The sequence below is a fragment of the Pungitius pungitius genome, chromosome 8 (assembly GCF_949316345.1).
Source record: "Pungitius pungitius chromosome 8, fPunPun2.1, whole genome shotgun sequence".
Lineage (NCBI taxonomy): Eukaryota > Metazoa > Chordata > Actinopteri > Perciformes > Gasterosteidae > Pungitius > Pungitius pungitius.
Window position 1 is genome coordinate 13,529,115 of NC_084907.1, and position 17,234 is coordinate 13,546,348.

The 17,234-nt window shown below is 42.7% G+C and overlaps 2 protein-coding genes across 2 annotated transcripts; one reads left to right on the forward strand and one right to left on the reverse strand.

Moving 5' to 3' along the window:
- Positions 1-4,641: 4,641 nt before the first annotated feature.
- gata1a (GATA binding protein 1a) lies at positions 4,642-8,515 on the forward strand. Its single transcript, XM_037491172.2, has 6 exons — positions 4,642-4,754; positions 6,180-6,422; positions 6,508-7,014; positions 7,430-7,575; positions 7,672-7,797; positions 7,882-8,515. The coding sequence occupies exons 2-6, from the start codon at positions 6,209-6,211 to the stop codon at positions 8,167-8,169; spliced, it is 1,281 nt and encodes a 426-aa protein (XP_037347069.1). The 5' UTR covers positions 4,642-4,754; positions 6,180-6,208; the 3' UTR covers positions 8,170-8,515.
- Positions 8,516-12,990: 4,475 nt separating this feature from the next.
- On the reverse strand, positions 12,991-16,198 carry LOC119230149 (bcl-2-like protein 1). The gene is made up of 3 exons (XM_037491174.2): positions 16,050-16,198; positions 14,819-15,447; positions 12,991-13,589 (listed from the first exon to the last, which is right to left on the reverse strand). Exons 2-3 carry the CDS (start codon positions 15,320-15,322, stop codon positions 13,449-13,451), a joined length of 645 nt encoding a protein of 214 aa, XP_037347071.2. The 5' UTR covers positions 15,323-15,447; positions 16,050-16,198; the 3' UTR covers positions 12,991-13,448.
- Positions 16,199-17,234: the final 1,036 nt, after the last annotated feature.

Sequence of the window (17,234 nt, forward strand, 5' to 3'; positions counted from 1 at the left end):
GCTCCTGTGACTCTCTCCTGTGGCTCATTGCGTAGAGCAGTGGCCTCGATGGGTGTAGGATGTTTTGACCCACGGGGTTCGTTCCGATCTTTTTTAAAATATATTTTCTTGAATACCTGTTTTCATACGTGGTTGTGATGTAGTGCTCACTTATACGATCGGGAACGCTGCAATGGATTTGTGATGCGTTTTGTAGATTTTGAGCAATATCTTTGTGAATGTGTTGCTGTCAGCTGGCAGGTTGTTTGGCTTCATACACGTACTGCAAGAAACTCTTCTAATCATTACGTTACACTGGGTATATAAGTTAGTTAATGCAACTTTTGATATAGGAACACCAACTCCAAATATTTTACTATAACAAGCAATTGTTATGGAGATATAAACATAATCGAAGCACTTACAGGATTTTCATGAGGGATTTCACTTTTTGTGAGGCTTCGTTTTTGCCGCGTTCAACAATAACCTACGTGTCTGCGTCATGGACCACAACAACTATCTGTGATGCTATTGGCTGCCCTGATTGCTGCCCAATCGCGCTAGGAAATGAATTAATTATTGTTATGAATATAAAACGTCACTAAAGACCTTTTCACAATCATTTTTAATGTAAAAAAAATTGGTCGGGGACCCACCAAAATCTAAAAATAAATCCTTATAGGGGGTCCCTAATGACTTATAGGTCATGAGGGGTGTCTGGGACATTTCGAACCCTGTATATATATATATATATATATATATATATATATATATACATATATCTCATACATATAGATGTCTCGTCCGGTCAGCTCGCTCACCATTAACATTGTGTTTGTAGTAATACGTGCACTTTTAAAATAACCATAACTTGATCAATTTTCAACAGATTTTTAAACGTGCTGTACGCTTAAATGGAAATATCATGTGGCCAGAATAGCATTTTAGAGGCTAATGCTCTATATCAGAGATAAAAGTGTCCAAGAACATGATCTCTACTAGTGTCACTGTATTTTATTGTTCATGATATTTCCCACTGCCCACGAAGGCACCATAAAACAGTTACTTTGTCCGTTTGCCACATCGCTGACCTCTGCCCCGCCACAACCAAGTGGTACAGCTGATTTCAGAATTAAAGTTCAGCCTGAAAACTCACACCACTTGGAACTGGGCCACCGAGAAAGAAAAAAAAGGGTCCGTGAGCGGAAAAACTTACCGCTGCAATAGATTATATTAGATCACATGTTAATGTACCACTAGGGGGCGACGTAGGCTTCAGGGAGGTCACCTTCCTCATAGGATTTCTTTTTTATTGGAGCCATGAAGGGCCTTATTTTATCTTCAGGACAAAACTTTAAGTAATTATGTATTTTTCATCTGTTTTTTTAAGCCCTTAAAAATATTAATTTTTAAATGTAATAATAGGGCTTTCAAAGAATCTTGACAATATAACAATAATAACGAATAATAATAATAAATAATAATAATTTTACAATACATTTTAATATTCTATATTCTAAGAAAATATAGACACCACAAAAATAAGACAGCAAACAAACTCGTCCTGGACAGACAAACTGTTCAAACCCTGTAACTGTATTTTCAATGATTGTGGGGACTAGAAATGTGTAAATATCATACTATTCATTTTGAAAATGATACAAAAGTGGTTACACAGCTGTCCTCTATAGAAATCCGAAATCCAAAGTCAAGAGTATTTTTGTAAGTAAATACAGCATATATTATATATATAATAAGATCTTGTGTAAAATTGTGTAATTTAATATGCTGTGATTTCGTAAGGCCGCTGCCTTGGCCAGGCCTCGTAGATAAAATAGATGTAGGACCATGCTAGGATTTGAATTAGATGAATTCATAATTTACAAACTACTTAATGGTAGACAAAAAAAAATCAATGTACATGCTCATAGGTAGTAATGACGCCCAAAAGTGTAATGATATTGCTACTGACTATCCTAAATGGACACAAAAAATACATTATTCACATCCCAACATGTAGCTGGGTGAAATAAAGTATAGAAAATCAAAACAAAACACTGGTTCAACAAGAAAACCAATGACCAGAGTAAAGCTCAATGTATGGAGGCTGCTTGCAGCAACATAAACTGAGGTAATCATTTTGCATATCAGTCTCCTGTAGACTGCCATAACACTGAGATTACACCAAATCAGCAATATAAAAAGCTATGAAATCTCACAAGTGGCACTAGAGGGGCAACTGTACATTAGACATTGCAGGAGACACACTCACAACATGCTGCCTGATAAACAAACTATCACGTGATAGAGAATCATTTAAGCTAAAAAATAGTAACTATAAGGGCGGTAAAACTGAAGAAGAGGACTGTGTGTGTGTGTGTGTGGGCGGTGGGGTATGTAAAGTGTGTGTGTGTGGGTGAGTGAGAGAGAGAGAGCTCTCCTGGGCATGGCGCTGCAGCCCTGCGCGGCAGAGATAAGACCACCGCCTACACAGAAGCTGCTTTCTTGGGAATTTGAAAGCTGTCCCCAAAGTCCACTGGTAACACACAACATCATCCATCACCCGCCTGCCACCTCCCAACTGTCCAACAAGATGCTCCCGAGTCAACTCCAACTGCCTCTGTGCAGATACTGTCAGCAGAGCCGGCCTGTTTGTGTGTGTGTGTGTGTGTTTGTCTGTTTGCCTGCATGAGGTGTGCAGGTTCACGGGTTGCTTGACACGACCACGAGCATGCTGCAATGTCCTTTGTGCGTGTGTGTTTGTGTGAGTGGTGCTGCTGTATGACATGGAGCGTCGCAGGCTCGTCATTTTGGGCCTCCTCCGTTTTTCTTGATAACTTCTTATCAGAGCAGAGCAGCCCACTCTCACAGCAGCAGCCACATCCCTGCTCAGCTGTCCTCGCCGCCTCAAAAGAACTCGATTTAAGCCTTTGCTCATGTCATATGTAACATATTTATTATTTCCTTGGTAGATTTTTCCTAGGGTGCGCTCTGTTTTCATGAAGTTGTGTTTGCAAAGAGGCGTGTGCATCAAAGCAAACGGAAATCAAGGGTGGTTAGGGTTAATGAGATAACACAAGTAATTAGCATCAGAAACCATTCGTATATTGTTTTTTTTATCCTGTTCAGCTGGAGCCTACCCAGCATGCACCGGGAGAGAGAAAGATCACAGTTGACACGGGGCACTTTGAGCTTTCAATTCTCTTTACCTGTATATTTCAAACCCAGGGCCTTCTTACTGACACAGTATCAGGTTTATCTATCTGTCTACAGCCAAGTGCCTCCTATATCATTTTAAAGAGATTCTCCACAGCAGCCTCTCTATTAATACAGTAAATACATCACTCAGAGTTGATCAAAATGTTTTTCAATGTGTTAGATTTGAGGTTTCGGTGGTCTAGCCCCTCAGGGGGAACACAAATAGCGGTGACGAACGGGGAAAAAGGAGGTATTTTATATTTACTTTGAAAACGTATGAATTAATTCAGTTATATGATTTGACAAGTCTTCAAAATAAACAAAATGTCATATTTTAATGCAAATAATGCCAATGATACAAGCCTGACAACCACATATGATTACACTAGAGCACGTAGCGATTTGTCGCAGGGTAGCACACAAGCTTCGACACCTGGGCTGGTGTTATCACGGGTCATTAGTGGACTGCTTCCACACCTGATTACCTCTCAAGCGTTTTGCGAGGGAATTAAGTCTTTTTTTCACTGGTAGCTTAGCAGAATACTTTTCAAGCTACTGTCCAAAGACTGAAAAGTTTATGGAAATATGTAACTCAATTACAGGTCAGTGCCACAGTTACCTTTAGTGATTTGCATCAGACCTAACTGATGCACTTCATCCGCCCCTGGTTACATCATGAGGATGTAATTTTAATTTGACTGCAGCCGGTTCTGTAAGTGGCGGAAAAAGGCTAAGTTTAACACTTTCTTCCCAACTGTTTTTCTCTCCTGATTTCCCTGAAAACTGTAAATGAACAAAGAGGGAGGAAAGTTGAGGAGCTGCTTTGACTACCAAATGACCGGCACAGTGTTGGGTTTGTGCGCAGCCCGGTCGTGTCCAGACCATATCTCTACCACACGATTGCAGCTCCTCTCCTGATTTGCATTACCGTGTTCCACTCTAAGCTTTGCTGGACCACAAAGAAATTAAGTCTTTGCATTTTACATTTGCTTTGTTCAAATGTCGATCTACACTTTCCCATGTGGGTTGTGTGCTTATCAGGGGCCGTATGCACATTTCATTAACAGACGAATAGCACTCACCCTGCAGGCTCCTTGCTGCTGGCTGATGTCTTCTATTTTACATCGATGTGAGCATATCTGTGCAAAACATGAAATCCTAGAAATATAAACTCAGTCAGATATATCAGCTACGCCTAATGGTTTGATAATGGCCGGAGTGGAAATCCTGAGATACAAAGACGTTTCAGTCCACCACCAGCACACACGGCCATAAAGGAATAGCAGATGAACCTTTACACCTTTGCATCCAAACATTTAAATGAAACTATTTACATTTGGAAATTAATTTCACTTTCTGAGTTCTAATATGTTGTATCTGCCCTCAAAGGTTGTACGTTTCTTTTCCTCTGGACCAAAGAGGTGTGTCTTCCAAAAAGTTGTCCCCCAACCCCTCCCACGGACTGTCTCTTAGCCCTAAACCTTGCTGCTCGTAGAAGAAGTTGTTCTTGTAGTATAATAGTGAGACAGAACACTTGGCTCCACACATCACCGCGCTCATCCGTCTCATCCACTCGGGTAGGTGTCCTCTCGGCTCTATGTCTCCTCTTGGTCCTGTTCTTCTGTAGACACCAGCATATATTCTATCGGGATCTACAAAGAATATCTATTTAATGAGAGCGCAGTTATGCATGAAGTTTGACCATTTGTTGCTGGAGATGTGGGTTTTGCTGAGGGGTGACAGAAAGAGGTATTTTTCTTACTTCTAGCTTTTCTTCATATTATTTATCATTTCATTAAAGGTTTTCACTTTTAATATATTGGGTAAAATATACGGGTAACTTAAAATACATTTGGATGAGTCATCATCATGATGATAATGGTTTTTAATTACTTGAAGTTAAACTCATTTACATTCAATTTAATATCTCATTCTATTTATTTGGGTTTGTAAAAAAAAACCAGTAGGATAACTTAACAATCATGTTCTGTGGTGAAGTGCTGGTTTAGTGTAAAATACTTCCATCTAATAACCTAATTCTTCATCATTGAATTTCTTGGTACATAAACAAATAAAACAAGATAAATGTAATGGTGCCTCCGTAAACACGCTGCCTCGCTCTGCCATCTTACATTTCTCTCACTTCTAGTTTGTTCTGATGAAGTTCCTTTAAAAAATAATGTGTTCTCTGCATAGATTTAAGTGCGGATATCTATTCACACTTGCAGTCTGACAGATTTATATGAATCAGAAGAGATGAGGGTTGTTTGTATCAGTGGAGCTAGATAAATTTAGCATTGTAATAATTGCAGCCTATCAGACTTTATCAGACACTATGAGCCTCCTCTTTCCTCTTGAGATATGGAGTAAAAGTGTTCCAGTGTATTTTTGCAGGCCCTATAATATTGGTTTGATATTCTGCGCTTTTCTCTTTTACAAATACAATTTAAATACATTTTTAGGGCAGCAGATGGTTGTTTGTTGACTGAAATCACCACCAAGGCCCAATTGCCAAATAAGAACGTCCCTCACAAGTTCAGAGGCCGCTGTCAAGATGTCTGGAATAATTCCAAACAGCTATTTCTCTGTGGTTTGAGATTGGTCCTGTTTGTCCACACTGTGGACCCATCCCCTCTTCTAACTGGCACACCGATTTTAAAAAGGCCACGGGGGCCACTTTGGTCACTGGCTGCATCAATACACTTAGATGTAGATATATTTAGTTTTTACTTTCAGCCACAGTTAAATAAGGATCCTGAAAAAGGAAGTTTGAAGAAGCCTGTTGTCGAGAGATCGTGTCCCTGATAGCTTCAAGTTACATTGGTTGATTTTAAGTGAAGAGTGTAGCGATAATGTAGCCTAAATTAAAACAGTAAATCAGACAACGTTATTGTGACAAAAACTCTCATATCTGGTTTAAGCCTCTGAAAAACAATCCTGTCAGGTTTTATTTAGCAGAAGACTGAAAGCGCTGTAGATTTCTAACACACATGCTATGGCAGTGCTGCTGGTTGAGCTGTGATCCGTCGTCATGGAGGATTCATCAGAGCAGTCCCACTGGGTGTCTCCGGCTCTTCTCAGCTCGGATCCTCTGGCCGGTTTCTCCTCTGAACCCAGCCTTCTGCCTCCAGGAGAAGATGGGGAGGCCTTCTTCTCCAGCTCGGACACGGACTACGCCGGCCTGCCCTCCTTCTTCTCCAACCTAAACCACAGCCGGGCGCCACCCACCTACAGACACAGCTCGGGTCAGTGCTCCCACCCACTATGGCCCATCACGTCATCTCCTGCAAACATGACCGTAGGCTAATCCATTCTGTCTCGCTTCCAAAGTACGACAGGTGTTCCCCTCACCCAGCCTCCTCAGCAACCTCCAGCTCCTGGATGGGCCAGGCGGCCACTCCCTGAACTTACCCTACAACCACCCGGCCTCCACCTGGAGCAGCGGCCCCCTCGCCAAGGCCCCGCTGCACTCGCACACCCCAACCTCCCTCTACAACCCCTGCGTCACCCCCTCCTTCACCACCTCGAGAGACGGATACTTGTCTCCGAGTAGAGAGAGCAGGGAGAGCCCCGGGCTGCAGGAGGCCCTGAAGGCCGAGCGCCTCAGCCCGCTCGGGGGGTCAGGGGCCAGCAGCAGTTTTCTGAATCTGACTCCCGCAACCGGGAGTGTGTACACTCCGTCGTCTCACTGCCACACCCACCTGCTGAGCCCCTACAGCTCGTACATGACAGCGCAACAAGAGTACAACTCTGCATCCCTTTACTCCAGCCCCGGAGCATGGATCAGCCCCTCGTTCTCCCCAAAGGGCCGCAGCAAGATGAGGATTTCCACTCCAGGTGAGAAGATTTTTTAGTTTAAACTGATTTCAGATCAGTTCCTGATCTAAAGATAAAGGTGTTTAAGATTAAAACTAACTAACACTTTTGACCTTACGGCAGTTGACAAGCAATGTCAAACCACAAGGTCCATTTAGAAGCGTCCATCTTAGCACTTTCCTGGAGTCAGTCCATTATCTATCTGTCTCAACTTTTAAGCACAAACTTTAAACAGTGCTCAGGTTAGAGCTTGATATTATCAACATCTGCAATGCCATGGCAACTGGGTTATTGGGTTACTATCTGTAATAGTCAATGGAGGACCTCAAAACTGGACTAAGTAAAGATTTCCTGATTTGTTTCAAGGAGGATGTGTATTTTGTGACAACTCGTTACACATTACACAACCCAGCATTCGCCTTTTGATTTTGAACAGAGGCCCGAGAGTGTGTTAACTGTGGAGCCACGGCCACCCCTCTGTGGCGTCGGGACGGCACAGGCCACTACTTGTGTAACGCCTGCGGACTCTACCACAAGATGAATGGGCAAAACAGGCCGCTAATCCGTCCCAAGAAGAGACTGGTATTAACCCACTGAGATGCACACCAACGCACTTGTCTCATAAAGAATTCTAAATCCTTGAGTCAAATTATTAACTTTTTTTAAACCATGTTTCAGATTGTCAGCAAGCGGGCGGGCACAGTGTGTGCCAACTGTCACACGAGCACAACAACACTGTGGCGGCGCAACACCAACGGAGAGCCGGTGTGTAACGCCTGCGGACTCTACTTCAAACTGCACAATGTGAGTCGGCCATTCCAAAACTTTCCCATAAACCCAGTACATCCGCTTGCTAACGGATGCTCTGGTTGTGTTTGCCGCTCCCAGGTCAACCGGCCCCTCGCCATGAAGAAGGACAGCATTCAAACCCGCAACAGAAAAGTGTCCAACAAGAACAAGAAGACCAAGAAGGCCGCCATGTTCGAGCCGTACTCGGACATGAGTCAGCCTCCCTCCATGGACGACAACTGCGGGCCCTTCTCCCTGGGCTCCGGGACCCTCCTGACCTACAGCCACACGCAGCACCTCATACCGCCGCCCTCCCCCCTGCACGCCGCCGCCTCCTTACAATACACACACCACCTCAACACCGGCATGATGCCCGCGCTGGTGTGAAAGAGGCACCAGCAAGGGGCGTGTATTTTTCAGGATCAACAGCTCGCTCGCCAGTTAATTGTGTGAATTTGTAAATATGTGGACGACATCTGTTTTCTGTTTGGTTTTCACTGTATTTCATTGATATTATCTGATCACGTGGGTTATGTTTGAAGTCAGATATCATCTCTTTACAGAGGTGACAGCACGCGTGAACACACTGATGGGGGATTGTTTCAGCTGTGAATGTAAGCATTAAGTCTCTTCCCTTGTCATGTGCTCAGGTTTTGTTACCGTCTGTTTCGTTTTTGCCAAATATTCCCATATCAAAAAATCTACCAAGGAAATAATAAATATGTTGGATGGAGTTAACGTGTTTTTTGTTTCTGATGTCATTTGAATTAATTTCTTCAGCTCGGTGAGTTGGCCGCAGTAAAGCTTCCTGTGTGCGGTTATTTTGCTATAATAGTGTCATTGTACAGGCAGTGCTCCACTAGGACAGTATCATTGTACATAGCGGCTATGCAAATTCTCCATTCTGCAGAAGTGGCAAACATTTAACTAAAGTGCGACACTTACGGCTGGGTTTTATATTGAGGCCAACGCTGTAAGATGATACGGAAGCTGGTTCAAACAGAAAGTTATTTTTAGGCCTTTTTGTTATTATTACTCACAATCATTTATGTTTTGGGGATTTTCCATCATTCTCTAAGATCAGAGGATACAGAGACTTTAGTCATGACATCCCAGCTCCCCACATGTATTTAATTCCTGAAGAGGCCAAAGACAAAGGGGAAGACTCTAAGCATCTATAGATTGCACCAGAATACTAAAGTCCATCAAGTCCCAGGTATTCAGATCTTTTACTTATGTAGCAGTCGGCAACTGAAGTACTTGAGTTCCATCACTGTTATTCCAATAGTCCAAACAGAACAAGTCTTTTGTCATAACACAGTGTGTAGATTGTGTTTTAGTTGTACAGAGCAGCATGTCATTTACTACTGTAATTACGCATGTCCAGGAAATCGCTGTCATGGATCCAGAATGAAACGGTTTCATACAGATCAAACTGAGACCGTGTCTTACTTACTGATTAGATTTCCCTTTGTAATGGCAAAACTCTTACACAGGATTTGGGCGGACTTTACAACCGAAAAAAGAAAGAAAGAAAGAAGTTCACTGTGTTGTAACGTTCCTCCAAAGGCCATTTCCTCAGTAATGTACTTTATGTGCTGGGCATATGCAGTATGTGTATGTGTATTTCTCCATGCAGCGTGGCAGGGCTGGGGTCGCTCGCTGAGGACTGGAAGATGACTGATAGGTTATCACTGCGGCCACAGACCCCACAACCATCCACCTGCTGCTGGTACCGCCACCCTCACACTCCCTGTCAGTTAGTCAGTGGGGGGCACCACGTGCACTTTGTGTGTTGTGACACAAGAGAATTCAAATAAATCATTGGTCTCATCTGAAGGCACAAGAAGCACTGCTCTCGGTAAATTCATTATATACACACACATATACACTCACCGGCCACTTTATTAGGTACCCCATGCTAGTAACGAGTTGGACCCCCTTTTGCCTTCAGAACTGCCTCAATTCTTCGTTGCATAGATTCAACAAGGTGCTGGAAGCATTCCTCAGGGAGTTTGGTCCATATTGACATGATGGCATCACACAGTTGCCGCAGATTTGTCGGCTGCACATCCATGATGCGAATCTCCCGTTCCACCACATCCCAAAGATGCTCTATTGGATTGAGATCTGGTGATTGTGGAGGCCATTTGAGTACAGCGAACACATTGTCATGTTCAAGAAACCAGTCTGAGATGATTCCAGCTTTATGACATGGCGCATTATCCTGCTGAAAGTAGCCATCAGAAGTTGGGTACATTGTGGTCATAAAGGGATGGACATGGTCAGCAACAATACTCAGGTAGGCTGTGGCGTTGCAACAATGCTCAATTGGTACCAAGGGGCCCAAAGAGTGCCAAGAAAATATTCCCCACACCATGACACCACCACCAGCCTGAACCGTTGATACAAGGCAGGATGGATCCATGCTTTCATGTTGTAGACGCCAAATTCTGACCCTACCATCCGAATGTCGCAGCAGAAATCGAGACTCATCAGACCAGGCAAAGTTTTTCCAATCTTCTATTGTCCAATTTCGATGAGCTTGTGCAAATTGTAGCCTCAGTTTCCTGTTCTTAGCTGAAAGGAGTGGCACCCGGTGTGGTCTTCTGCTGCTGTAGCCCATCTGCCTCAAAGTTCGACGTACTGTGCGTTCAGAGATGCTCTTATGCCCACCTTGGTTGTAACGGGTGGTTATTTGAGTCACTGTTGCCCTTCTATCAGCTCGAACCAGTCTGGCCATTCTCCTCTGACCTCTGGCATCAACAAGGCATTTCTGCCCACAGAACTGTCGCTCACTGGATGTTTTTTCTTTTTCGGACCATTCTCTGTAAACCCTAGAGATGGTTGTGCGTGAAAATCCCAGTAGATTAGCAGTTTCTGAAATACTCAGACCAGCCCTTCTGGCACCAACAATCATGCCACGTTCAAAGTCACTCAAATCACCTTTCTTCCCCATACTGATGCTCGGTTTGAACTGCAGGAGATTGTCTTGACAATGTCTACATGCCTAAATGCACTGAGTTGCCGCCATGTGATTGGCTGCTTAGAAATTAAGTGTTAACGAGCAGTTGGACAGGTGTACCTAATAAAGTGGCCGGTGAGTGTATATATATATATATCAATTTGGAATTTTATTTCTAGTATTAAGGAAGTCAAACCCAAAAGAAAACTTAAGGTTGAACTCTCTGTCGTTCCATTGATTCAAAACCAATGTGTGGTGCTTAGGTCAAATGAACCCGGTCAGGTTTCATAATCTTTCCCTTGAGACAAAATATCACACACATCGAGTATGTTTTCACAGTCAGAGACAGTTTGTTCAATTCCTTGCATACTTCCAGGGAGGACAATGCACAGCCATGCAATCATCTGGGAATGCCACACACTCATGACACTAACACGCCTACATACACACATACACACACACACACAGTATTTTGTATTTCGTCAGTGTTTTGGTGATAAACTTTGAGGCACATCTTGATTACTATTATGCCAAGTTACTTATCAAACACCAGAGCAGCACAAAACTATTAAAATAGCTTCTTATTTTTTCTTCTTGGTGCAGCGTCATTTAATTAGTAGTAGATTATTACTAATATAAAGGTCTGCACCTTGATGATAGGAATTGGATGTATTGATGCCCCACATGTGAGGTAACAGGTTAAAAAAGGGGGGCATTTGAATCAGATTACAAAAAATCCCATGACAGCAATGACACCTTCAAAATCCGTATTATTTCCCTCCTTGTTTACTATTAGTAAGTCGTTAAAAAAAGCGTATTAAATTAACTGTCTTTGTGTGTTGTTTATCTGGGGCTGTGGCCCGCCAGCTCTGCTCCGAGGGAAATGGCACCAAATGACGGGGATAGATTAGCAACCACAGGCCTGCTCAACTTCACTCACGAGGCCATCCGTTTGTGGCCTTCTCTCTTTCTGCCTTTCAGCAGAGCCGAAGGTGGGCAGAGCTGCACCACCTCCTCCTTAGGTGTGGTAGCCACCTTTGTGATAACAGGGAAGAAAGAGTTGCTTTATCTTTGATCCTTGGAGACTCAATGACATACAGATTGTAACCACTCTTGGTCCAAAGAATGTTTGCAACAGCGTTTCTGAAGGAGATTACAGAAGAAATGTCTGACCCACAGGACACATGTTAGTTCAACGTGGCTTTAGCTACAGCCAGAAACAAATGGGATCAAAACGCCAGTCCCACTCTGAACTGCGTCTCATCAGCTGAGAGTACGTGTGCACCTCCTACAGGTGAGAAGACCACACTGCAGCTCAGTTCGTTCCAACTGACAGGATGTTCACTCGCACTGCAGTTAAGAGATAACACACATTTAAGCGTGCGTGTTGCGCTCATATCGTCATCGTCATGCTCATAGCGTCATCAAAGGAGCCGGTGCATACATATGATGAACAGGATATTAATATTAATAATAATAGAGGCATTCATGTGATGAATGGGAAATAAAAGCGTTCTTGTAAACCATATCTGTATATTTTGGGAAATTCATATTGTATTGTCCCGACAAATATCTTTTTTTTAAATCTTATTAAGATTGAATGTTTAGTGCATTTACTTTTGTACTGTATTTGTGAAGATTTTCGTGTTGAAATCTTGGGGAATTATATAAAAACCATGTTTTACTATACATTACTATACTATTCAATGTATTTGTGCAAGCATGTTTGCATATATTGTAATACCATTTACAGCAGACTGGACTGAAAATGATTTCTGGTCAGTTCGACACAATTAATCTTAATATGAATTGATTCAGGGCAAAAACTAGCAGTTGTTTTATACAATATTAATAATGCACCTGCAGAGGATACTAAATTACAAGTACAAAATGCTGTTATTGAACACAATTTGGGAAAGAAAACATGACTTGTTTTTCTATTTGTAGTTCGTATTTGCCTTGTTATTATTTTGAATTGATGTTGCGTCCGACGTTGATCTAGGATTTTGAATCGTAGACTAAACTTGAGATGTAAGCAGCAATTCAGAGGTCTCTAAATGAGCTTAGTGCACATAGCTATGTAATAAAAAAGGCATTTGAAAAGGGAACACGTTACAAAGCTATGGGAGTAACATGGGGAAAATTCTTTGCACAATTACAGTTTATTAGACTTAAAGTTTAAATTCCCACGGTAGATGTAGATTTTGCAAATCTTTAAAAACAACACAATAAAGACACAAGAAAAACATAAATATATTTATTTTTTAAGCATGCCTAAAACTCCAGTACAGCTAACAAGAGGAGCTCAGCATTCCACAGTGAAAAGGAGGTATAACTTATATTCTGTCAGTCAGTTCGTAAGTAATAAAAATTGGTCCATGGATAACGGTTCCACTGTCTCTTAGCTTATTGGGTTCATGTCAAGCACTTCCAGTCAGGAGAATAACACCCATTAACAACTGAAAAGCTGCTGTGCGCCTGGGAAGGAAATAAATAAAAAAGGACACAGGACAGAGCGGGGTGAGAAGTGTTACAGCTCAACAAGCTACACATTTACGGACACCGTCACAAACTGCTTCAGCCAGCCCACATTCCGTCAGTGCACAAGCAGACAGGGTGTATGTAAACAGCCACTATTTAGTTTTACTTTGTAGGCGTAGCATTACACAGGTCGTGTCGTGTTGACCGAGATACAGCAGCTTCACCGCTTCTTGACCATGACCATACCGACTAGCACTCCCATTAGCAGCGTCACCCCAACCAGCAGCCATCGTCTCATCGTCTCCTGAGATCTCCTCGCCACCGCGGCTCCGTCCCGCCCGAAAATCTCAGCAAAGCACTCCTGGAATCAAAATATGTATTCATTCATTTGGATGTTTGCCTTTGTAAAGATTTTTACTCACTAAGTTATGCCTGAATACAGAATAGTGGCACATATACCGTAAATCCTCAAATAGTGGCCGGGGCTTTTATTTACATAGGCTGCACAGCGCACCGGCCTGTATTTGGGGCAGGCCTTTATTTCTTACTTACCGGTATCTTCTGTTATAGAATTGTATTATTTAAATAAAATAATGGGCATAATTACAGTAGGCTGATATCATTCATTGCATATGCGTTCAGCACTTCCTGCAACCATTTACCGATAGGCTACCGGTGGAATGAAACCGGTAGACCTAGAGCTAATCAACTTTCTGGAGACTAACCATTTAAAAATGAACCAGTAATAAACCATAGTGTCAGTCTTAAGTTTATTGCGTATAGTGCTTTATTTGCAGTGTCCTCCTCGTTGTTCTCCTCATCATGGTCTACTTGCGTGCGGTTCTCCTCCCCCCCCCGCTGCCGGAGCTGCGCCAGCGCATCCCTACCAGCGGCGCATGGCTGTCCCGCTTTGAAGCAATGGATGAGATCATCTTCATCTTTCAGTGTCAGTCCACAAACTTTTGACGGACTTTCGAATCATGTCCTTGTCCAGCTTCTCCCAGGCAGCGACTACCCAGTTCACGAGCAGGTGGCGGGCAGGGGCTCTCATGTTACCTCCAGCAGTATATTCTTTACTTTTTTTTTCTTCTTTTTTTTTTACCCCCGGCCTGTATTTGGGGCCCGGCCTTTATTAGTCCGTATCGACCGCGCCCCCGGCTACTATCTGAAGCCCGGCCACTAATTGAATCCCAGTCTTTATTTGAGGATTTACGGTATTCATGTTTGTACATACAGTATGCATAGGTGTAAGATTCTTTTTGACGTTGAAAAACAAAAAATTGTTAATACTAAAAGTCTTGTTTTGCAATGGAACAAAAAAAGTCTAAGTAATAATTCAATCATCCCAGAGTATGCAGATCAACCGCGAAAAATTGCACAATGCAGCAGGAGTTTGACCTCATCAGTCTTGACTTTGACTTGGAAATAAGTTATAACTGAAGTGACACTGAGCTGCCTGTAGCTGGCGTCCTCTGTGCTAATCAAGCTATAATCTTTCAGAATTACCAGCGGCGAGTCTCCCATAATCGCAATGGTTTGTCTGTCAAATTGTGCGACACTGTGTAGAACTCCCATTTGTAATCGACTCACCCATCCTCCCTGGCTCTGGATCCAAGCACTGATGTTCTCGTCCAGGTATGTGGTCATCCAGTCTGCGATGCGGGAAACCAGCTCGGTCATATCCTTCTCTACGCATTCCACACAGAGCACACCGCCGAAGGCAAACAGGCCCACCACACGCCCCCAGTTGACTCCATCCTTGAACACCTCGTCCATCACGCTCTTAAAGCTGTGGTAGGCCGTGTCAGGGGTGATGTCGAGCTGCAAGGAAAGGTCACTGAATGCTTGCGTGAAGAGCAGTTCAAACTCATTCGCCGAGTCCTGAAGAGCTGCTTTTACAGCCTCAGTGTCACCAGAAGGGGGCGACATCCTCAGCTGGCCGGCCCCACTCGTGCCATTATTGGACGCCAAGTTGGCCTTGTCTCCCTCTGTCCTTTCACTGGCACCCTCTGGCCTCAGAGAGCTTGGGTGGTTCTTCTGAGACAGCTTGTAGCTTAGGAAGAACTCCACCAGCTCTCTGTTAATGTTCGGCATTGTTTTCACACCCTCCAGCGCGGCCAGTCTAATAGGACCCCATGTTGACACATGCCATTACTCTGATTCTGTCAGTTAACCACATTAGAGCTTCATCTCCTGATGTTGCAGCTGGTAACAGCAGCCTGGGAGCAAACAGGGAAAGGACAAACATTACTTCCTTGGGGGGGGAAACGTGTTTAGGTTTGAGCAGGTATTAGTTTCAATTCATTGATTTAAGTGAAACTCTTCAAAGTTGCTCGAGTAGTGATTGAGTAATCAATTGGTCCGTCACGTGCTATTTCCAGTCATATTAGAAACATCCCCACAGCCTTGGCGCACTATGATACACTGTTCGCAGCACGTTTCAGCAATATGCTGACGGATCGTACTATTAGTGACAGTACAGACAGAACTAAAAACTCATTCATGAATGAAATAGCAAGAAAAATGCAATCTGAAATATAATATTTTTAAAACGCAAGCGAACATGTATGAGCTAATTATCAGTTTTAAAATCCGAGGCTGGTGAAATTCCCCCGCGTTACATAATGAATGTATATGAGGCGCGTCTGTTCGATATCAACCTGCCACCGTTGACAACTCTCAAGTCACGTAGATGCTACGTTTTAGCTTCATGTGCTAACTAGCTGTTTATAAACAGTCCATGGGAAAATGCGTGAACCCTGACTTAAAGTTTCAACTGCAAGACGTACACGATCTCATCGTGGTAGACAGTTATACTTACAACTGCTAAAATGTTGATTTTCCTTTCAGAGGGCAGCTACGGAGTTACTAGAAGCTGTAGTTGTGAATGAAGACACAATATGGACATCTTTGCAGCTGCATACTCTGTGGCCTAGACCGTGATGTACGCTGGCAGTTAGCCAATCGGGCTACTGTTCTAGCCTTAAGTCCCGCCTCCTTATGCCCGGTGCGCTAATCAACATCGAGACAGAGCGGAAGTTAGGGGGCCATTGAAAGCTAATTCACTGGAACAGAATTTATTCTAGATAGAACTCGCATCCACTAATCGTCATGTTAGTACGCCATACCGCCATCGTAGTTGTTGGAATGCATTCATCTTTATTCCAACAATTTATTATTATTTTTCTATTTATTCCGTGGCACGCTAAAACGTCTTCACACTTTCAGTCATTTAAATCGTTCAAATATTAAAATGTTCAGCTCCTTTCAGACATCCCTGATATGACTTTTCAGCTTTTTAGCTCTGATAATTGAATTCATATAAAGTAAAATAAAAAAATGTTTAACATGGTTTCCAATGGAGTTCATTTTCAAAATACTCAAAACTTCTTCAACTTTCAACTTTTTCCGCTTCGCCAATCTTTCAGCAAGAAACACCATTTAAACTTTAAAATGTTGATAAAAGTCTAAAACTATTTTATTTTAAAAACTAATTAAAGTGATTAAAATCACTAATTATGTTTCTGAGTTTGACATTAGTGTGTATTGCGTTTCTCAGAGTGGAGCCCGAGAAGACAGAGTGTGAGTAAAGTCAGAATCCAGTAAAAAAAATGGCACTTTTGCCCTCAGCGCCACAATATACATTGTCAATATTCATCTTTTTGGATCAAAACGATGCCGTGCTTGTGCTGGTCGGCCTCATGTGGGTATGGAATCCCAGAGTTATTTACTTTTGTCCTGAGGAGCCCTAGAGTGAGACAAAGTCTGTCTCAAGCCCCGTAGGCTCCAATACAAATCGGCCGACATATAAAAAAAAAACAAACAGAAGGTACATGTTTTGTAAACTGCTAGTTGAGCAGTTTTAAGACACCGAAAGACATGTAAACTAAACTGATACATTCGGTAGAGTCTTGTGTCTCTCAAAACATTGGTTCTCACATACTGTAAACTAAACTGTGAATGGATGGGGTCCAGTCTACATCCAGGACATGGTGAAACCCTACAT